The 22,248-nt window shown below is 36.7% G+C and overlaps 4 protein-coding genes and 1 long non-coding RNA gene across 9 annotated transcripts; 3 read left to right on the top strand and 2 right to left on the bottom strand.

Moving 5' to 3' along the window:
• Positions 1-200: 200 nt before the first annotated feature.
• On the bottom strand, positions 201-4,077 carry Prpk (TP53 regulating kinase). 5 transcript variants are annotated; one of them, XM_076390379.1, is made up of 4 exons: positions 1,585-3,083; positions 1,069-1,267; positions 728-997; positions 201-651 (listed from the first exon to the last, which is right to left on the bottom strand). In XM_076390379.1, the coding sequence occupies exons 1-4, from the start codon at positions 1,585-1,587 to the stop codon at positions 404-406; spliced, it is 720 nt and encodes a 239-aa protein (XP_076246494.1). In that variant the 5' UTR covers positions 1,588-3,083; the 3' UTR covers positions 201-403. The 5 variants fall into 5 exon arrangements, with proteins under 5 accessions (XP_076246494.1, XP_076246509.1, XP_076246517.1 ...); XM_076390394.1 differs by having other exon boundaries at positions 1,417-1,675; XM_076390402.1 differs by lacking the exon at positions 1,585-3,083 and adding an exon at positions 3,947-4,077 and having other exon boundaries at positions 202-651.
• Positions 1,920-5,392, top strand: LOC143186647 (uncharacterized). Its single transcript, XM_076390358.1, has 2 exons — positions 1,920-2,070; positions 2,915-5,392. Exons 1-2 carry the CDS (start codon positions 1,920-1,922, stop codon positions 3,586-3,588), a joined length of 825 nt encoding a protein of 274 aa, XP_076246473.1. The 3' UTR covers positions 3,589-5,392.
• Nuf (rab11 family-interacting protein nuf) lies at positions 4,025-22,205 on the top strand. The gene is made up of 10 exons (XM_076390348.1): positions 4,025-4,399; positions 8,158-8,734; positions 10,317-10,391; positions 12,059-12,097; positions 12,711-12,828; positions 20,313-20,477; positions 20,612-20,981; positions 21,053-21,198; positions 21,299-21,349; positions 21,413-22,205. The coding sequence occupies exons 2-10, from the start codon at positions 8,274-8,276 to the stop codon at positions 21,533-21,535; spliced, it is 1,548 nt and encodes a 515-aa protein (XP_076246463.1). The 5' UTR covers positions 4,025-4,399; positions 8,158-8,273; the 3' UTR covers positions 21,536-22,205.
• On the bottom strand, positions 6,255-7,795 carry LOC143186712 (uncharacterized). The gene is made up of 2 exons (XR_013003098.1): positions 6,603-7,795; positions 6,255-6,529 (listed from the first exon to the last, which is right to left on the bottom strand). It is a non-coding gene; the product is annotated as an uncharacterized LOC143186712 (long non-coding RNA).
• LOC143186705 (uncharacterized) lies at positions 13,623-15,148 on the top strand. Its single transcript, XM_076390420.1, has 2 exons — positions 13,623-14,372; positions 15,013-15,148. Exons 1-2 carry the CDS (start codon positions 13,995-13,997, stop codon positions 15,040-15,042), a joined length of 408 nt encoding a protein of 135 aa, XP_076246535.1. The 5' UTR covers positions 13,623-13,994; the 3' UTR covers positions 15,043-15,148.
• Positions 22,206-22,248: the final 43 nt, after the last annotated feature.

Below are 22,248 nucleotides of genomic sequence, written 5' to 3'. Positions count from 1 at the left end.
GTTTTATAGTTAATATTTCTGCCTATTATTAAAATATTTAATCACAAACGAGTAATTTCAATCAACACTTTAACAGGCACAATGCAATTACATAGAAAAATAGATTGTAACTGTGATTATAATTTTGTACATACTATACTTCCATAATTTTTACATTTTATTAGAACAGTATAAATGCATTTAAAAAGTTTGTATTATGCAATTAAAGGTATTTAAAAAGTATATATCACATGCATGAAATGATTGGTATTTAAATATTAGTAATAAAAGTAAGAGGAACAATAGCAGTTAATAATATATCAAATAATGCTGTTCAAGTGTTTATTTAAACAAATTTATGTGTATGAATGATCAAAAATATGTTAATAAGTACGCATTTAATATATTTACAAGTACATCGAAATCATCCAATCATTAATCGTTTCCGCCCTCGTGCTTGTACTTCTTTATATTTAGATACAATTTCTTTACATTGATTTTTGTTTGTATAACATTTTTGGTACGTGTTAAATATTCCTGAAAATAGCTGAGGTAATTCCGAATGCGCGCTCAATAACGATCGCTCCAGAACGTACAAATCGACTGCCTTATCTTCTACGCTCGACTCTAACCGAGCTAATCCAAAGTCTATCATAATAAAATTGCTTACATCTAAAAAAAATGGAAACAATTAAAACCATTATTAAGTCTGAATTGTAATAACAACCGAATTAGTTTGATAGGGTACCATCGCATTTATTTGTATCCAGTTTCTCATCAACGTTTCTCAAAAGCACATTTGAGGTAGTTAAATCTCCATGAATTATATTCTTGGAATGTAATCTGGCAATAAGGGTGCCTAATCCTTGAGCTATAAAATTTATTAATCGCTCAACGTTTGAACCGCTCGAAATATTTTGATCTATAAAATCTTTTAGTACTATTGCGTTTTCTATATATTCCATATAAATACATCGTCTTTCTAAATGTACCAAGTATATTGCTGGCGTTACTACTCCTTAAAAAATATATAAATTTAAGCACATTTCGTTAAAAAAGAACCATGCCACGGTATCAAACATTTTTTACCTGCGGCTTTAGCGCGTACCATCGCGCGACATTCAGCTTTTATTCGATCTTTCGTCAAACGAGTATCTAGATCCACATGCCTATATTTCTTTTCAAATCTTTCTTTGATTAATGTCGGTTTTCCTAAATAAATACTTTTATACACGCGCGCTTCGGCTCCTTGCGCTATTAATTCACAGTTTTCCATGTTATTCAACATCTGAAATATATTTTTTTTCACATAAATGTTACATATATTATATCTATATAAGAACTTTTTATATGTACAGGAATATATTTAAAAAAAATAGAGATTAATATCGGAGTTACAACAATAGTTTTACATAATTTTTTACTCGTTCAACTTACATCATCCTATAACCATCTAGATATATACCTTAATTTAATTTTGCAATAAATACCCTTGACTGTAATACAGTAATTTGCATAAGAACCTCCGCCTGTATTATCATCAGAAGCAGTAAACAATGTTTTTATAGTACAAAAGAATGAAAAATAAAGAATACGAAAATTAACCATTCGAAAATGATGAAGCGAGTAGCGAAGAATAAATTCATTGAGAAAAGTCTACGAATTCCATCATTTATGTGGAATCAATGTACAGGTAGCGTGTTCCTCTTTGCATGTAAAGAAACGATAGATGAAGTTGCTCGCGCTAGCAAGGGCAAGATGAGGGCGAAACGCGTTGCGAATCGATCGTTACCCGACAGCGTCCTGCGCGCTAATCGCTATCCCAGCGCTAGTATTCGCCCGTACTTTGTTCTCATCGGATTGACAAGCTAATATCGTGTTGTTTTGTCCCGTTTTAATTACCAAACATAAAAAATTACTCTTTCGTTCGAGCGGTAACAATGAGGGACGAAGTGAAGATGGACGCGAATCGGCTAATCGCCGAAGTTTATAAGCGACCAGCGCTTTGGAATCAGAGGCATATCTCTTATCATAATCGCGAAGTGACGAACCGCGTTTGGATGGAGATTGCATCGATATTCAAGTTGCCTAGTAGGTGCATTGATGGAAACGTTTGTCATATATGCATATCGTTCGCGCGCGCATTTTCGCAATTTATTACACCATCAAGATTGCTTATCTCGTTCTTGATTTTTTAATCGCCTTAAGAATAGATTGTCAATGTTGTCATCGTTACTTTAATGTTCTATTGTATTATTAATTTGAAAAGTACATATCATTGTTACACAGGTTCTATAATTTATATTTTATTATGATGTATAATACGCGAAAAGAATTGTTTTATTATTATCACATATTTTTATGTCTTCTTTCTTAAGTATTATGTAGAAACTATGTGTACTCTTTGTAAAGATTTAAGTATTGTTTATCTCGCAGAAGTACGATATTTTGCACCATACTCGCGCATACGAATAGCGATCTAGTTAACCTCACTTTTCTAACGTGTCATGTTTCTTAGTGTTACATATGCTAAAATAGTTTACATACTTAATTTAATGTAAGAATGCCCTAGTCATGCAAGTTTTTATCCCCCAAACTATCAGTAACTTACAATTTGATACTATTTCCACTGATACACCATAGACAAATTTAAATTACAAGTACGAGCTAGCTTGGTGAAAACGCATGCGCGTGAGCACTATCAATAAATTTCGGTTATCGCATCTATGAATTACCACAGTCCCCTCCAACATCTATTACACAAATTGTACTTCCATGGTATTCAAATAAGAGACAATACGCTTTTAAAATTAATTAATGCGCCGATGAGTTTGTCAGAAACAAAAATTACTTCCTTTCTTGAAAGTATGAAGAATAATTTCAGAAATGAGAATACAAACAAAAGATAGAAATTATTATTTTTCTTCTTTTCCAGAACCAGTATTAAAAGCAAAGTGGAAAGGTTTGCGAGATACTTTTCGGGCAGAGCTGAAAAAGGATCAAGTTTATCGGAAAAGTAAATTCCATCGAAACAGGCCAGTATGGATACATTTCAAGAGTTTGCAATTTTTGAAAGAACAAATGTTACCCCGTCCTCCGATATGGGAGCGGAGTAACTCTTGTCAAGACGATGACAGAATACCCAGCGAGGGTGAGGGCGACGGGGCACTGCTGGCAAATGGCTCGTCGGTAACAATTCGAAACGCGGATGACCGAGGAACAATACCAAGTCATCTACTGTCGATAAATAACGACAATGGATTGAAGATCGACAGTGTCAATCACATAGACGTGAAACAGGAACCTGAGGAGAATTTCGACAATCTCGAGTTCCAGAGCGTCTCCGATAATCTCAACGACAATGAAATGATGCTGCAAAACATTTCACCCGAACAAGTATTAATGGGCGACAATGACACTGGCATTGGTCTCACGGTAGATCCCTTGGAAGGCAACCGTTTCGATGATAATTACTATTTCCTTATGAGTCTCTTGCCCCATATAAGAACGTTGCCCGCCGACAGAAGAATGCTGCTCAGGATGCAAATGCAAGAGCTGGTTTACAAAGAGGTTTACAAGAAAAGTTCCGAGAACACTACCTCCTCGTAAACAGACAAAGAAATATGAATATTTTTAACAAAGATATAGCACGTATTTCGGAACTGAATAACAGAAATCAGCGATCATTCTCCGTATCACACGCGTTCCTTTGTATTTCAATTAGATCTCGAGGCGAATGGCTTGAAGATTCGATCAACCAGAGATCGGTCGATAAATAGCTAGCTAGAGTGCACGAAAACCCTTAAATAGTGATCGACTCGAGACGAGTCAATGCTCCGTAAATTGAGAGACACTGGTGCTTTCTCGTACCTGCGGGTACGACCGTGATGTTCAACTGTGGTCGTTCGTGAGTGTAGTAAACGTATCGTGTATTCACGAACATTCCTCTCTCGCCGCGCATGCGTACCTGCGATGGCTCCTCTCGGCTGATCGTTTCGTTCGTTTTCGCGTTACGATTCGGTTGTGCTTTCGTTTAGTTCGCTCGCGATTGCCACAGCACGGTCGTGCGTTGCCTATGCATCCGTTCTCTCAGATTCGACACCATTGGCTCGGTCGTTGTGTTCCCGCGATCGTGTACCTGTTCCAGGGCACAGGGCAGACGCTTTTGTCGTGAACGATTTCCCGTGCGTCGCGTCGCTGCTTAGCTCTGTGTGCACAGGTGTTTACGTCGGGTGACAGCTAGAAAGGTGCATCTGCCTCGGGTTCTTTTTTTTTACTCTTCACACTTTGCACGCTCCACGGCTCGAACGTTCGTAATTGACCTGTTCACTCGATCGTGACCCCGCGAGGAGAATTCCCATGCAGCGACGGGCATAGTTTAGTTGCATTTCTTCAGGATTACCTATCCATTCGGTTCAAGGTGAGTCAACGTTCGGCCAGCGATGCAAGGAACGTCTCGGTCTTCCTTGCCGAAACGCTTACCTCGTAAATGTCGCGGAGATCGCGTCGAATGATTAATAGACACTATTCTGTACTCTTGAGCTTTGATTTTAGGGAATGTACTATTAAGAAGGTCTTCCAATCTAGACCGTCGAACAATGGTGATATCTAGAACTTTATTTCCTGCACACTATTAGAGAAAGCTTTCATAAAGTTTGCTTATTTACGTACATTTTAAGAAATCGTACGAATTTGTCTAACTTAAAATGTGCAATAAGGTTGTGGTATATCGGAGGAGACAGCGGAAGAACATTTGTGGAATTCTTAATTTTTCTTAATTTCGGATTCAAGAATGAGAAATGAGGAATATTTATGTTAAATATGGATATGGCTATGATTAGGACTATCAAGAAGAAGAAATATTGATTTGTTTGAAGTTCTGGACTAGAAGACTCTTCAATCTATAGAGCTGTGAAAAATGCTATTTCTCCACTCGTGGAAAATGGAATATCGCATGATATTGAACCGTGTTTGAAGTAACTATATAGCGAATAAGAAGATGTGATATTTATGTTAGTCTTCGTTCCCTCGCATTCTATGTATGTGCAATGTATTGTAAAGAAACTATTACCGGCACTATAACGCGTCGAAGACAGTTATTTCCGGATAAAAGAAATTCGCAAGATCTCGTTACTCTCGTTACGCACCGTAACGATGAACGTTAACGTACCCCCCGTGTCATCATAATTAAGGTTAAAGTGTTAGACGCTTCTTGAGCGTTAAATATATAGTCCTCGTCTACACTTTCGGGCTTGCTCTAAATAGCGTGCTGGAATCTGCCGGCGATTCGAAACGCATCTACGCATTCCGTTCCGAGTGACAAGTACCTGGAAACCGAAACGCTAGCTATCCTCCGTGGATAACTCTCGTAACTAGTCATAATAATTCTAATAAACATCTTTGTATTCAAACACAGAGTGTCCTCTATTCATTTACATACCGACATGGGAAAAGGAATGAGAAACGAGCGCGGTTGGAAGTTTCATTAAAGCAGAGACGACTCTACGATCGTATTTCTGTGGTTGTAAGACAAAATTACCTAAGCCACATGTTATTGTTTTCGAGATATTAGCATTTAAAGTTTATAGCTCTTGCAACTTATGGGCGGTGTTCGAGACAAGTCTTGACGCAAGCGTCTTCTTGAATCCTTATTTTTAAGTAGGAACATTCTTTTAATATCCTTCCTTTTTTCTGAAAATACGAATTGTGTATTCTGTCATCGTCTTGATTAAGACCTTGACTCGAATTCTTTGGAAATGGTCGTTTTGCCTTACAACTACAGATTTATGGTTTCCTACTGTGCAACAGGAAGTTGTTAGCATCGTCTTCTGAATGCATTTGGAATAATAAAATTATGTAATTATCCTTTGGTTAGAATGTTAGGTACACGATTCTATTGAAACTGATCGTAGCGTAGGGTGTCATAAATTTTAGTTATCCACGAGAACATTGACAAATGGTAGAAAACGTTTGTAGGTTATGTAGAGCTGCTAAATATGGCACTATGTCAGTTATATTGTCTAGTAGAAGTAACGCATGTTTCATGACGCGCGATAAATTACGCGTGTCGTGTCTGTACAGTTATCGATAATGTCGATTGATAATGGTATTATAACAAGTGTGAAAGTGGTAGATTTTTTCCATGAATGAGATATACGTTTATTATAGAATCTGATTACGTGACTTTGAAATATAATATTATAGATTGTAACAGGTTTCCAAAAATAAAAAATGATGAGTAGGAGGATGCTATTTAAAGAGGAAAAGATTTCGACCGTCTTTCTAGCGCGTTTATTTCACAACTTGATTATAAATATAAATATTCCTTTTCCTGATTCTTTAGTCGATTATTTTATTCCTAGAAATTTTAAGCTATATTTAAGATCATTTTATAAGTTCTTATGATCCGTCTAATTTAATACAACATTAAGACATTTTCCAGGCATCATGGTTTTTCGTTTTATCTTAAGAGAAACTGCTATAAAAGCACATTGCACGTTCAACGACAGTCCCCGTATTTTGAAAATCCTCGGCACGGATGACTCATTGCCTGTATCGTAATTCCTGATTACATCTTGTTTTACTGTCCTCGATCAGTCATTCTACTGTATTACCGTACGTACATGCATGCGCAGGTCTATATCACTGTAGTATGTGACATACATTTCTCCCATCAGCGCGAAGGATTCAACCTACACTGAGCTCTCCATTTTTTCGTCTCCTTTCACAATTAACATTCTCTAAAATCGTTAGATCTCAAGAAGGAAACTTAATATTTCTCGACCTCGCGCGATGATAATAGAACCCAGCAAACCTGCTCCTTCGTGTTTTCTCATATTGCTAAATGCCTGACTCAGTGTACCATGACTCCCGCGCTCGGTTCTCACGCTTTTTTCCAACTGGAACCTCACTACGTTGCATATTCATTACAATTGCATATAGGAGAGACAGGTAATACGCATACCGCACAGGGTGCACTGCTTTTTTTCCTAGTGAAAACCTAGTCTCAGAGAATTTCTATAAGGATGAAGTTCTGACCTTTTTCGGGTCCTAATTTCCATTGCGCATGCGTCTCTAAGTAGTATCACTGTGAATATAGCTCCAGAACTTCGCGATATTAATAGTTCAATAAAATGAAGTTCATGAAATCTACTTCCTTGTTTGAGACATAAATCTACAATGAACAATATCATTTGGTAACAAAATGTTGAGTACAAAATAATTATTCTAGATATTGCTGTGTTTTTCACTGTTTTTTCAGTATCTCTTTTTTGTACACTGTTCAATTGAAGGAATTCCCAAACTAATGCAAAAAATTCGCGAAGGCAGCAGTAAAGGAATATTCGCGGCAACGCAGTGTTTCGAGCGATGGATAAAAATAAAAGATCTGAAGTATTTAATCCACAAGTTCTTGTATCCTAAAATGCTAATGAAGAAATATAGATATTAAAGTTATTCACAATTTTTGCTGAATTTACAACTTGTTGCCAGAATTAATACTAGAAATTTATTCTAAATTTTGGTGCATTTTTTCAAACACGTATCATTAGCAGAATGGCAATTTTTGCCATTGAAGAATGTACTGCTTCAGACATTCTTCTGAATAAGAAGAAGAATAGAAATATCAAAACTTCTTCCACAAATTTTACTTCTGCCCAAGTCCTTACTCAGATAGCACACGACGTCTTGAAAACATCTATTTTATATCCATTACATACCTGAACGTCTCACGACATTATTTGAACATCTTAAAAACATGTCCTACAAGTATATCATAAAAATTTCCGAAATTTACGTTCATAAGACGTCTTAAATACTTATGCTTTTGGACATCTTGAAGATGTCTACTTCTTGTCTGATCGTCTTATAGGCGTAATTTCGATATAACGCGTCTTATGAATACCTTTTAAGTCGTCCCAAAGATACTCTAGTTCGTAACTTCGTTTTAAAGACATCTTTTGGACACTTTTAGGACTTCACCGGATATCTTTAAGACGTTTCCAAGACATCCCTGTGCTCTATTGGCAGTGGTCCGAACCCCAGAGGTCTCTGCAGTCGGTGCGCGCGAAGAATGCTAAAAAGACGAAACGGAGATCGCGTTACGTTCCTCGTCCTCCCGTCTTTCCTTGCTCCTTTTAACGGTTCTAAGCCTCTGACTCATTACGGGACGTTTTTCAGCGACGACCGGTCGAACCGGTGTGCGGGACCGGAGGTGATCTCTCTCGGGGCGTCCCTCGGCTGCTCGCGGTGCCTCTGCGTCAGGCTCGGGCTCCCAATCTGGCCGATAACGAAGGATGGTAAGCTCCCGTTTCCCTGGCGTGAATGTCTCCCCGGCTAACAGCAGCGTGGCTACATCGCGTGTCGTCGTGTCCGACAGTGACGTCGCTCGTGATGGTGACGCCATCTTACCGAATGACCGCCAATCGTATCGCGCGACGGACGGGGGTGGAAGCCGCGTGAACGGTGCCCCAGCCGCGATCGAATGGAGCGAAAGCGGTCCGCCCTCGCTTTCTATGTCGGTCGATCTGCATAACCTGGTCAACCCGAATCTCCAAGACTCTGGACACTATTCCGCCAGTCCCGAGCACGTCGATGCCACCGGCGAGTCCTCGTGCAGCGTCAAGACGGTCAGAGGACACGACGAAGAGGAGAGCTACGAGGCGTTCGGCTCCGTCGAAGGGGACGCCGATGACGGCGTCGATTCACCGGGTGGTAGCAGCTCAGCACCCTCGCCCACCGGCACCAATTCTCTCAGGTGAGTTCGTTGCCTCGTTTCTATAGACCACGCGCATCTATATGCACCTGCACCGAGCTTATCGATTCGACCACCTCGCGCGATGTCGGCGATGGGGTTTGAAAGAACCGCGGACATTTTGCGCGCGAATTGCTTTCAAGTTTGAATCGCGGAGTTGCTGGCGTGGTTAATAGAGGGGGCTGTGGTCGCTAATATGCGCGGGAGACGGGTCTGAGATAATTATGGTAATGAATTGTCTACTTTTTCTTTATATTTTCCTATTTTAAGCTCGATGAGGTTAGTTATGATGTCTTTGTGAATATTGTTTTTTAAGGGTGGTTTAATTCTAAAGGAGTTTCGATAATTATTGATTTGTATTGTGTATTATTGTTTTGTAATATGAGTTATTTTCAATGAGTCGCTTTCAATGAGTATAAATTTCTAATTAGGCTAATCTTGTCTAAGAGTTAATAAGTATTAGAATTGTAGAGTTTATCTATTGTAAGTATATTAGGAACTAATTTTAATATATTGAATTTAGTATATCATAGTCGTATTAAACGTGCTTATATCTTGTGAGACACAGTATGTATACAGAAAGAGTCAATATAATTTTGAACTTCAAGCGCTACTACATTTCGAAATACTTGTTTCACTGAAACAGATAGATCAAATATTTGAGGTGAACGTATACGTCTTGCATTTTTTCTAGGCTTTCAAAGTCACCTTGACTTTTATAATCGTATATGGTTAGTATTAGTTCAACCTTGTCGTTAATTACCTATAATGACATGATACTCTAATGGCCTGAACGGTTCACACTCACTGAATATTGTATAATGAGCAAGTACACGTGAATTTTTTAAGTCTGTTATAAAAATAGAGTTCAAGACCACGTTAAGGTCACATTACTAGAAGTTAATGACTCCTTATGTTTATAAAAATGAAACGCACTCCAAAACATTAACAAATATGAAACCTATACAGAATTTACATAATTGACATGCGATTTTCGACTGAATATATTTTTTCTTGTAACTTCAAACGTGCCGAAGTTATTTAAGATGTTAGTTAATGACTCGCTCTGTACAATGGCACTTTGTATTTCAGGACGTAATCAAATCTTTCTCACATTAGACATTAATATCATTCGACTAGATTTGTTCCCACGATTAGATTAATGCTTCGCTAGACTGGTCTGATGCGCAGGAAAAAACTTTCACGTGAAAAGAGAAAACAAAATCTAACTCCTTGTTATTATCATCTGTGCTTTCCGGAGTTATTAATATAATCTCTCGCATTTTCTTGCAAACCATACCACTCATTCTCTGCTTCCTGGTGTACATCATCGACTGAAAGAACTTTCAAACTCGTATGGAGTTCGATGGTCAGATTCTGATTAAGCACCGTTCGAAATTGCTTTCATTCGTTTCGCGTATGTTGGGATTACTCATACTGATTGTGGATTTTTAATGGCGTGGAAAGATCAAATTTCAATTTCTGTAACTTTAGGAACAATATGTGCGTTTTATAATGCCGACTGAAATGAATTCGCGCTTATCAACATTTACTAATTATATTTCTGTTGTTCTGTTTCAAATAGGAATCCTAGAAGTCCTAATTCTACGATAGTAAGGCATTCCCGATTGAGGACATCACTTAGGCGGACACCATCCTGGTAAGTTTCAATCAAATTTTCGAATTTTTTAATTCACGAAATGAGCAAGACAAAATTCGTTTCAAAACTCATATTCATGACTATTTAATAAAAGAATATTTTACAATAATTATAAACAACTAATTAAATCACTGAACCCACTTATTCTCACTTCTTTATTTCCATAATTATAAACCCTCTAAATAAAAAAACCTTCACTCTGGCTTAATGATTCTAAAAAAATTCTAGCACGTTAGCTACCACTTTATTTAAAAAACCATCAAGTCGAAATTTAACTACACTTCTCAATGTTACGAGCAAGATAATATCTGGGAGCCTTGATTAAAAACAGCATCAACGAAGAACAGAATGTTAACACAGTAGGCAAGGCGAAATTTAATTCGCTTCGCGAGAATTTCCGTCGGTCCCAAAATACGCGGAACAATAACGAAGCTGGCGTGCGAAAAATTGTTCCTGTGAAGCGGCTCCGTGAATTACAACCGCCTGTGTCTATCTCGTCGTGTTAATAGACCGCGGCAGATAAGAAACTGGTTTAAATTCCGAAGAAAGGTATCGCCTCCTCCACCCTCTTACTCACACAGGGACACACTTGCTATTTGCCACAAGAAACTCGTTAAACTTCTTTGGGAGGTTGTTATTCGGCGCTATCTGTACCTATGTACAATGCAAAGGAAGTCGTTAAGAGCAGAGTGTGCGAAGAACATATTAGATAGAGCATACAATACGTTTCGTCCTAGTATCGACGATTACGTCATAAGAAGTTAGCGGGTAATATTCATCGTGTACGGACAATTAGGTTTAAGAGTTAAACTAACTGTACTTAGATTGGTCTACATTTTTAGACTATGAACATGTTTCCTCAAGCAGTGGTTGGTGTAGATTAGTAATCCTCAAGAGAGTGGTTAGAGAAGGTGGTGATAATTGCCGATTGGTTGAGAATTATTGGTGCTTCAAGCGGAAGTAGGCAAAGGGAAAAAATAGAAAAAAGAGGAGAGTATAGCGTTCCCATGGGTTTTAAGTGTGACGTATGTTTTGCTTTTATGTTACGATCTAAATTACGTATTTCGGGTTTAAAAGCAATTGGCTGTGGTTGTCTACTCACTGAAGATACCTGAAACCTGAAGATTACGAGTATAGACAATATTGGATGATAGTTAAGCAAAGATAATAAATATGCGTATTGACGTGTTATAAAATTGATATACATGTTTAGTATTTTTAGAAAAGAAATTCTTAAAAATACTGTGGTAATATTTGTAACACTCTGTGTACTCTTTTGCAATATAAAAAACGTACTGCGTCCGTTACATTCGTGCCAAGAATTGCACCACTTTGTTATCCAAGTTCCTTTTACAGTCACTTATATTGTAGTTTCCTCTTGGATCCATCAGCGATTTTAAAACGAATTTTGGCCTTCGTCTATTTTCTTCGCGTATAGAAATTGAAATTTGGCTGACAGTCAATTTGATATTTACGCTCTAAGCAAAGAGAACACGTTGTAAAATTCTCCCAAATCTTTCGTTCAAATTTCAACGTAACAACTGAAACTACAAATAAGTGTAATCTTGACTTTGTATCAATATCGTATCAATTTTATTGCAATTGATCGTACCGCGTGAAAGTGACTCAATCAATTTTTCATACTAATTTAATTTCTCTTTTTTCAGTTCCGGTAGGAAAAGACTTAGTTCCAATGCACTAGCAAGGTAAGAATGAGTCATCAATCTTTTGACTTTGCAACAATAACGTTGCAAGTAATCTAATCGCAAGTAACCTTATGTAACACGGTTCTTTTCGATTTAACTCGCGATGACGTCGCGAATTTGATTATAGGTGACAGTGAAACCGATTATAGGTGTCTGTACCTATATATAGAAGTACAAAGAAGAATCACATATAATGTTTAATATTCGAATTTTCTCTGTTTATTATTATCCTTATTTTATTGGAGGATTATTCAGATGAAGTTGAGAAAAAATCTTGACTCACCACTCACAGAGTGACGTCATGGGTTAACAATAGGGAGGATGTAACTCCTCATCACTAAAGAATTCGTATTTCGTAGAAAGGGACCGTAGGGTATCTTTATTCAACCGATACTTTTCACTCTGAACCTCTCACGAAACGTAAAATTGCAGACTTTCTAAAGCGTGGGCATCCGGAATCTGTGGCTCACATGTTTCCACATCTTATTTCCTTTTATGCTTTCATGAATATTTTAAACTGAAATATATACAAACATTTAAACCACAAAAAAGAAATTGTATTTTACTTATACGTGTACAGAGACATTAACAATAAATTTTTCTTCTTTTGCAGTCAACTTTATCGAAGTGGCAGTTTTAACAGCTCTGGAAGAGGTTCTATCTGTGATCCCGCGGACGATATGTACAGCGATGCCTCTCTCGAGGACGACGTCATTGTTCTCAATCACAGAGTGAGTTTTTTTTATTTACTACCACTAACCATGATGAATAATATTAATACACTGAAACTTAGAATACTCCACTTGTTTAACGCGAGCATAAACTTTTTAACTGATTACAAAAAATTTATTAAAGGAAGGAGTAGAAATGTGAAATATCGTTTTTATTTGTGTATCTAAGAAATAGCTTAAAATAGCTGCACATAAAAAATTTTATGGACAAAAGTTTATCTATTAAGCAAAAAAACAATAGTAAACGAGTGATTAGACAACCACGCCAAATTGCTCTTAAACCGGAACTATGTAATTTAAAGCATAACATATTAAAAACAGAATGCATGGAACATAGCGGAACACTTCAGACCCATGGAATTTACTCTTCCCTTCTTTTTTACATTTCTTTTGTCCATTTCCGCTTCGAGCGCAAATGGTGCGAACACTATTATCACGTCACCTGAACTCACGTTACATACTATAGCAAATCCATAGTATGAGCCGAGATCTATTTTGTAGATCTATTTTTATAATAGATCTATTTTTGTTTTAGATCTATTTTGTTATAATATGAAATAAATTAGTTATCAGTTGTGGGAGAATATTATAATCTCTCCAATTCTTAATTTCTAGTAATTGCTAAAGATCTTAGTATCGTGTGTAAATCAAATATTTCTAGTCTATCTCATAGATCTACCTCTTCCTTTATTAAAAAACTAGGCCATAGAAAACAAAGTGATTTAGAATCCTGATGATTCTTTCATCAGAATATTAATTTAGATACAACAACGACAGATATGTATCTTTAAATCTAACGTCAAAAATTTATTATACTGTTAAAAAATACTCCAAGAAAATGATTCCTCAGATTGAGTTGAATAGAGTTCCCAGGGAATATTTATCCCCAAAAGTTCCCATTATATTTTCTGCAATTATGCATGGATTTAAGAAAAACTAGACACGCACACATATGTGTCAGTCTCCTTCAAGGGATTAAATACAATGAAGTTGATACATCGATTCTGATATCGACATTAAACCGACGTGCAACTTAATGGGACCGCTGTGAGACAAAATTACTGTTCCCCGACACGAAGTGTTATCCCCTGTAAACGGGGCGGTGTGCCTCGGAAGTTCAATGTCTAGTAAAGGAAAAAGATCCCCATAAATCGTCAGGACCGTAGATGTGTTCTTCCAACTCGCCCTGTCGATCTCCACCGCGTTCAGGAGCCTCTAGCGAGAGTCACCCCGACAGCGTCAGGTTTCACCAACAACATCCACAGCCTCCTCCACCCCCATACGTCTACTATCCACCGCCACCGTATCCACCCTTGAACCCCTACAGCCCTTACGCTCATCCCTATCACCCTGGTGCCTTTTATCCGTCACCCTACTGCAACGACGTGACGCAAGAGTCGAAAGGTGGCGCGTCGTGGTTCAGCATCGTCTTGATAGGTCTTCTCATACTGTGCGTCATTAGCATAGTCTTTTATCGCGCCCTACCTCGCGATACCAGACGAAGATTGCATGCTAGGCTGCCCAACTTGACGCAACCAGCGCAGGTAAATTTCGCTTTCGGCTGTCGCGTAATTATTGCTTGCTACCTTCTTTAGAGACGCTAAATAGTGAGAGTAGTCGCGTACTATATCGTGACTTCTTTGAAGAGCAGATTATATTGTAGTCTGTTAAAGATATAGGTGATTTATGTAATTGGAACAGAGAATATTGTTTCTTGAACCTAGCGTGGGAGAAATTGAGGAGAAAAAATGTTAAATGGTTTAAGAGGGTGTAATTCTTTACAAGACTAAGGGATTAATTAATTTTTGCATATGTTAAATTAAATTTCGACAAATACTTCAAAAAGAAATTATTTTCATTGTATTAAGATTTTTCTTGAAATTGAAAATTTGAATTGTCACAGGGATAAAGTTGCAGTCACAGAAATTTAAACCTTCATAAAGCATTCATCGATTTCCTCCACGATTTCTTTCCATCTCCAGTCAAGCAAGAGATACAATCAGCTCCAGTTACTATTCATGTCTCATGAGAAGTCTCCTGGAAAGTGTTAAGAACAATGCCTTGCAAACGACTTCTCGTGGGACACGAATAGTACGTGACTAATACTGATATATTCTATACGCGATAGAGCGTGTATTAAAAATTTCTTAACGAATAAAGAGCCGAAACGTTTCTCATATCCAGGGCTATAATCGCGGGGACAGAGTCCTTTAAACCGTATTTGCGACTTCCTGAGCAGCACCTCCTAAAAAACGGTCGTCTTTTTGAACCTGTAGCCCGTGAAAAAGAAAAAGGACGCGAAACAGAATTACCCAGCTGAATTTCTCCTATATTCGGACTCGACTCCGCCCGAGGACAGAAATTATGTTTTCTGCGATGGATGCGAGGATCGGCGAACCGCGACGACGAAATATGCGAATTCGAGCTGCGAGAGGAAGATCTATCGCGAAGGAATTATTGAAATTTCCTCGGAGGACAGAGTCAATGTCGCTACTGACATATCGGGCACAACCATGGGCGAAAAGACCCGATCGATTGCCACCTAAAGAGACGCAGAACTAAACATGATATTCAAATTACACATGAGAATTTACGTATAAAATTAAGGAGAACTGCGTGTCCCACGGTCCTCAGTCGAACTATGTTTACGCATTCATTATATATTGTAAATTGGAAACGTTAAGAAAGTAAAGGAAGACGCTAATTACGTAGCACGCGCGATGAATTATTATAGTTATGAATAATTGATTGAATTGTGTAATAGTAAGGTAATCCTTTCATTAAGGCGTAATACTGCGTGTAACGCATACGAAATTGCAAGTATTATAGAGCGGTGTGTTTATTATTACAGATGTGGTTACGATCGCTAATGAAGAGGAATTCGAAATTAAGCAAAAAAATTTGTGATGAAAGTCTAAACTGTGGAGATTCGTTGGTTCTGTCTGTGAAAAATGGTCTTGAAGTTTCATGAAAAATATTTCTCTCTCTTGTTGTGATATATGATTTTAGTTTTTGAATGTTTTTTTTTTGTGAGTAAATGTGAAGTGACAAATATAAATGATAAAGAACTTTAGTCTAATAAATTATTATTTTACAGAGAAATTGTTCTGTATAGAGGGCGTTCAGCATAAAAAAATTATTCATGACTGCAAACAATTATTTCTCATTTACTGATGCAATTAGATATCCAAGTAGAATTTGAATAACAAATTAATAAATTCATGTATTCGAGTTAAACTTCACTTTTTAATAAGGTTTAGTAGTTCTATTTTCTTCTAAATCGAATTCTGGTCTATTTATTGTAAACTTTCGAATATTAAATCAAAATTAAGTAGACGTAAATATTGTAAATGCAATCGCGATACAGTTTTCATTAGCAATTTTTGCAAGAGGTTAATGTATCGTGCAATATCACGCCCAGTATTAAATATTTTTTATGAGTTTACTTTGTTGGTTAAAATGAACTAAAAATTATATTACATGATACCTAAAAGATATTGTGAAATTTAAAATAATTATACCATAGTAGTTAACTTTTTTAAGTAATTATATTTAAAATACTATCAATTTATCAAAAATATGGTCACGCTCTATATTTCCTTTCATCGAAGAAACAATTGCGACTAAACATGACATAAAAATACGATCAGGTGTAAATTAATGCAAAATTAATAAGTTGTAACACAAATTCAAGAGACAAAACTATTATATTTTTAAAATATTACTAAATTATTAGTTGTAAAAGATTAATATTCAAACTAAAGAATGACATGCGGTAAAATAAAATCCGGCGGTTTCATTGAATGGAGTGGTTGGCCATTCCTCAACTTTTTAATCATTTTTGGCGTGGTCTGTTATCTGGGATATAATTTCTATAAGAAATGGCAAGGAACTGGATAATAAAATGCACATAACGTGAAGCAGTTTTCATCAGGTTTGCATTGCATAGTACTATTCAAGTTGATAAAAGATTATTTATCTTTTATTATACATTTTAAGTATTTTTTGGGCATCATTTTTGTCGATTACAACCTTCAAATTATATTCATTGAAATTTGAATATTTGAAAATTTGAATATTTCAATATTTGAATATTTGAAAATTTGAATATTTCAATATTTGAATATTTGAAAATTTGAATATTTGAATATTTCAATATTTGAAAATTTGAATTTTTATATGTGTATATTCATAATTATGTACTATTTTGTATATATTATATTTTTTAGCACGAAATATTTTTTATTTAGCTATAGAAGAGTTTTATCGCCGACTATCTATCTTTACTGACTCAAATTATGCACTATAAGGTGATTGGGGGCGTATACCATTCTTGGGAATTTAGCTGACCCTATCGTATATTGCATATACCTCATGACATAAATGTGAGTCATTTATCGGAGAAACACTGCTCTGTGTTTCTCCTTTAAATGTAATACGCAACAGGTTATACCTCTATTGAAGCGCTCAAACGACAAAGAAAAGACAGTTTCGTTTAAAAAAAGAACAGAAAGATAAAAATGATTCACACAACGTGAACAATATGTGACTCGTTGTTTAAATAATGAGTACAATTGCGCCTGGACTCATGGACTGACCCGATAACGTTTCCGTGACAGTCTATACTCTATACTATGCATATCAACATAGTTTCATATTCTAACTCAATTCTAAACCAAGTAAAAGGAAAACTTTTCGAAACAGACGCACCAAGATATTTCTTTTATGGGGAATATGATGATGTTTCCATTTACATAAAAGACTCGATACTGCGCAATAAGAGAAATGCATATAAAAATCCGTATCATGACAGAAGATGAAAAATTCTTTTATGAATGTTCTAACTTTATTTGCTAATATCGAATCAACAGAGGGAAAGGTCGTAGTAAATCTTTTACATTTCATACCTATAATAAAGTTACTAATCCGCTACATATCGCTGGTTCAGTTAATGACGCAACTGCAAAAAAATGATTTTTCAGGAGACGAAGAAAGTTAATTCTACTTAATAAAACTTGTAATTAAATAACGAAGGAAATGTCTTATAATGTTGAGATAAAAAATTGTTAGCATTCTCTACTCTTTAGTTTTTAATACTTACTAATATTTCAATGGTGACATTACTACCATCTAGTGGTCAAGAATGTTTAAAAAAATTATGAAACTTTTACAGTGGGAATATTTCTCATACTAATTAGTAGCGTATTTATTTCAAAATTTGCAGTAACGTCCAATACGTCATCATATGTATAGTACGTATAGTATCTAAATAAGGTTAGGAATATTGCACTTATTGATAGAATAGCGAACAAAGAACAAATATCCCTTTTAATTACCGATACTACACGATACTATCAAAAAAATTAGAACATGTACAAAAGGATTTTTCCAGCTTCCTTTTTAGCCCATCATTTTCTCATGCATAGTAGCTACGTTAAGAGAATCATTACATAAAGACTGAATATACAAGTACTTTTTCTCACTCGCTACGAGTTTCGCGCTCAACCGGATTCGTAAAGCATGCGTAGGGGTGGCAATAGACTCCGTTCAATATAACCCACACGCTCGATATATGTGGATTCAGCAGAGTTAGTCGATACGCAGTATGGAGTGCACAAATAGCCTCTCGGCTACTCCCAGCGCGCCGTGGGCGATCGAGACGGCCGATTATACTCAAAGTGTACGCTCGAAGAAACGGAAGTGCTCCTAGATTCTGTGACTCTCTTTCCCTATCTTTCTCCTCCCTCTCTCGAGCACCTTGGAACCGACGTTGTTTATAATCGTGTTCCGCGGCCCGCGAGGGGACACGAAATTTCGAGGTTAGGTTGAGTGACAGTGTGACACGAGGATGGACGAGCGGCCGGCGTACCTGCACGTCGGTCTAACGGAATAATCCTCGGTATTGGATTAGCCTAAGAGGATGACGAGGCTACCTGCTACGGGCGTGACGTGACAGATCACGAATCAGAATGGATTCGAACATTTACGATGACCAAACAGACCCCATCGCGGTTGAACGATCCGATCGCGACAATCGGTTGACTTCCGGGGAGGGGCCATCCCCTGGGCCAGGGGCAGGACTGGAGTACGACCTCTGGGAAGGACAGTTTCAATTTGTCGGACAGCCGTCCTGCTCTCGCATTAGTCGACTGCCTCGACGTCGTGGTCCTCGACTTACCGAGCAAGTAAGACTATGCCTCGACTTCGATTGTTATCTATAGCCGTGACGATCCCTACGCGATAACGCGGACGAAGAAACGCCGCGGCAACGACGAGGACAGGGGAAACTGAGCGAATGAATATGTATGCGTTGCTATGACTAGAATACGAAAATATGTACAGTTAGCTGAAGCGAAACTATCTGCTTGTTTTATCCGAGTTTTTGGTTTCTAGTTTTAGAGGTACGGATGGAGTTTAGAATTTTGTAAAGTTATTTTTGCTGGTGGGATGTGTAATACGTAGTGTCGCATGCGAAGTTCATCGATAATAGAGGGAGTGGGTAATGAGGGTAGAGAAAAAGATAATTTTATCGCGTAAGGTCTTCTTTTCCCTTTGGCTCGTATTTTGTTGTTTTCTTTCCAGCGTTTCTAGAGAGAGAGGTTTTATTTGATCGACGGTAGGATTAACGAGATACTTTAAATATGTGAAGATAGAAAAGGGGTACAGTGGTGTGTTGATTCTTGATTCTCAAGAATTTACTGTTTTGTTTATTTGATAAGAATGTATCGATTGATAAAAATACTGAAGTATTTATATATTCTTTAGTTTTAGAGTTAGGTATATTTGCGTTAAACGCGTATTTATGTTTGGTATTCCACTATTGAGAGCAGTGGTGCTCATTAAGTATATGGTACGAGCTAATTATAGACTTTTAGAGGTCACGTTAAAGATACACTGGGACGGTTAGAAATTAGATTTCACGTGTATTATAGGATATATGACGATAAATATATTTCAACTGGCGTGTATAAAGCTAAGAATAATAGTAGGAGTAGAGGAGGTGTAAAACAATAGAAGCTTCCGCCTTACGAATGAGCGTCGCTTACGTAGAACCTCAAGGAATGCTAAGGCGCACGTGCGCGGGTTTTTAAAGGGACAAGCATCGTGTCAACGCCTTCACCAATACATACTCTGTACTTTTATATAGAGTCTGTAGAGGAAATATCCTCCGCATGTATCCAAATCCTTATTTCAACTCTTACTCATAAAAAGAAAAATAATATTTACCTTTGTCGATTGTTTAAAAATAATATTTGACCCGAAACTTAAATGAATTTCTAATGAAATTTTAATTAGAATTTATTTTACACCAAATTTGCTGACTTTTGATAATACTATAGAATTTCCCGAGAAAATGCACCTTGTCTTTTTTTATATTTATTTTGCTAATTTATAATACTTATTTAAACACTATGCGAAGGTTAAAGAAACGAATTCTTTAACTAATGTTTCGATGCAAAAACTGAAACTTTGATGTTCTTTAGGTTCAAATGATCCAAGAACAGATGCATGCTTTAGTGGATACTCAATCGGTCGGTGAGGAGCGGTACGCCAGGGCGAAAGAGGAAAATGCTACGCTACAGGCAAGAATATTAATGTTAGAGGAAGCTGCCAAAGATGCCGAAGCTAGGACTGAAGAAAGGCTACAGGTAATTTTTCGTTAATTTTTTTCTCATTTTCTAAAGCTATTATCTGTTGATGAATATCGTAAATTTCGATTATCGTATTAAAATTGTTATTTAACTTATGAAAAATTGTAACTGTCAGTATAATATTATGTTAGGCGGAGCAACGAAGACATAGAGAATTGGCGAGTCGGTTAGAGCGCGAGCGACAATTACAGTTAGAAAATTATGCCATTAAGCTGCAAGCGATAGAGCTAGAGGGGTCCAATCTAAGGGATGAAATAGGAAGGTTACGTGAACAGTTGGAAAAAGTTAAAACGGAAAAGAATAGGTTGGAAAATGACCTCGAAGACGCTAGGAGGGAGGCCGAGACCGCTCGTGAAAGTGAACGTCAAGCAACTAGCCGAGCTAACGAAGCTCTCTATCAACTGGAAGCTGTTAAAGAAGAACTCTCGATGAGGTTTGAAGATCAGCAAAGAATAGAAGAGTTAATGCAACAAGTGGCACAGCTTCGAGCTCGTAATAAAAGTAAGATTATCAGTGAATATACTAAACAATTTATAAATTGTATTGTTAATACGAAAATACTCTTTTGTAAGGTCTTGAAGAATCACGGGACGAATTGCAAGCAGCAGCGGCTCTGCAGGCAGGCCGTGAGCTTTTAATGTTAAGTCCTTCTAACAATACCGCTGAAAAGGGTCCTAGTCTTGCTGTAGAATTGTTAGCTGGCATGAATCAAGACCAAGTACGTCGCACAATTTTTTTTTTTGTATAAGTAATTTGTAACTTGTAAATGTATCATTGCATTGCACAATTTCTTATGCATTTGAATTTTATTATTCTAGATGGATGGCCGGATTCCTGGAGATAATGGCGAACCTTGTAGCATATCTGAAGTACGTATTAAATTATGAATATAATATATTCGATTAAATTATTCGTCACATTGTTAATTACAGATGAGACAAGCTTTAAAAGAACAGCAAGAGGTCAATACACAATTACGAGCATATATAGACGGGATCTTACTAAATATAGTTGAGAACTACCCTCAGTTGTTAGAAGTGAAACAAACACACTGAACTGTTATATAAATAATAACCGAATTTAATGTTAATCGTTTGAGGCAGTTGTACATTACACTTCTTTGTTGGAACTTTTATTTATAGATTTATACGAGCAATTTTGTCGTAACTATTACAATGGGAAAGAAATTTCCGTCCATAGGAACTTAAAATTTTTAGCGACACGTTGCAATCATTTAATTTCGTGTCTTTCACTGCCATTATCGCTACTTTTAACTATACATTTTTGATACTGAAGGCAGTGAATCTATTAACAATTAACATTAGGAAATATACGTAAAATTTAATGAAAGAAATTAATATAAGTTGTGCATTATCTGAATTTTGGAATTCAGAGTATTGCAATTCATTACAATGTTGCCTTTCTAAAAGTGGTATAAAGATATTTTTGACCATTTAATGACAATTAGTACGTATTATAATGCATAATTCATTATACAATGCAATGTTTCCTTCTTATGAGAAGATAGATTATTGAAAAATTTTTAAAGGTTCTTAGCAAGAGAAAAGGTGTATAGCTGCATTCAGTGATATCACGAAAATTGTGATGTAACGAAAAGTACCTACGGAATTTAATGCTTAATACTGTCACTCATAGTCTATGGTACACCCTAGAAATTTATACTGAATGATACAGAGAATGTAATTAAATAATTATATTTTACTACTTACAGTTTTAGCTCACTCATCGCTCCCGCATTCTATTTAAA

This window comes from Calliopsis andreniformis, chromosome 2 (genome assembly GCF_051401765.1).
Source record: "Calliopsis andreniformis isolate RMS-2024a chromosome 2, iyCalAndr_principal, whole genome shotgun sequence".
In the NCBI taxonomy this organism is placed as follows: Eukaryota; Metazoa; Arthropoda; class Insecta; order Hymenoptera; family Andrenidae; genus Calliopsis; species Calliopsis andreniformis.
Note: the sequence above shows the minus strand (reverse complement) of the source record. Positions and strands in the feature narration are given on the sequence as shown.

Coding starts and splice junctions, on each gene's coding strand:
- LOC143186647 (XM_076390358.1), top strand. CDS start 1,920: ATGAGGGACGAAGTGAAGATGGACGCGAATCGGCTAATCGCCGAAGTT. Junction 2,071..2,914: donor ATCGATATTCAAGTTGCCTA/GTAGGTGCATTG, acceptor CTTCTTTTCCAG/AACCAGTATTAAAAGCAAAG.
- Nuf (XM_076390348.1), top strand. CDS start 8,274: ATGGTAAGCTCCCGTTTCCCTGGCGTGAATGTCTCCCCGGCTAACAGC. Junction 20,982..21,052: donor GCTTCGAGCTCGTAATAAAA/GTAAGATTATCA, acceptor CTCTTTTGTAAG/GTCTTGAAGAATCACGGGAC. Junction 21,350..21,412: donor AACCTTGTAGCATATCTGAA/GTACGTATTAAA, acceptor TGTTAATTACAG/ATGAGACAAGCTTTAAAAGA.
- Prpk (XM_076390379.1), bottom strand. Junction 998..1,068: donor GGTACGCGCTAAAGCCGCAG/GTAAAAAATGTT, acceptor ATATTTTTTAAG/GAGTAGTAACGCCAGCAATA. Junction 652..727: donor GGATACAAATAAATGCGATG/GTACCCTATCAA, acceptor CATTTTTTTTAG/ATGTAAGCAATTTTATTATG.
- LOC143186705 (XM_076390420.1), top strand. CDS start 13,995: ATGTGTTCTTCCAACTCGCCCTGTCGATCTCCACCGCGTTCAGGAGCC. Junction 14,373..15,012: donor ACTTGACGCAACCAGCGCAG/GTAAATTTCGCT, acceptor TCTCATATCCAG/GGCTATAATCGCGGGGACAG.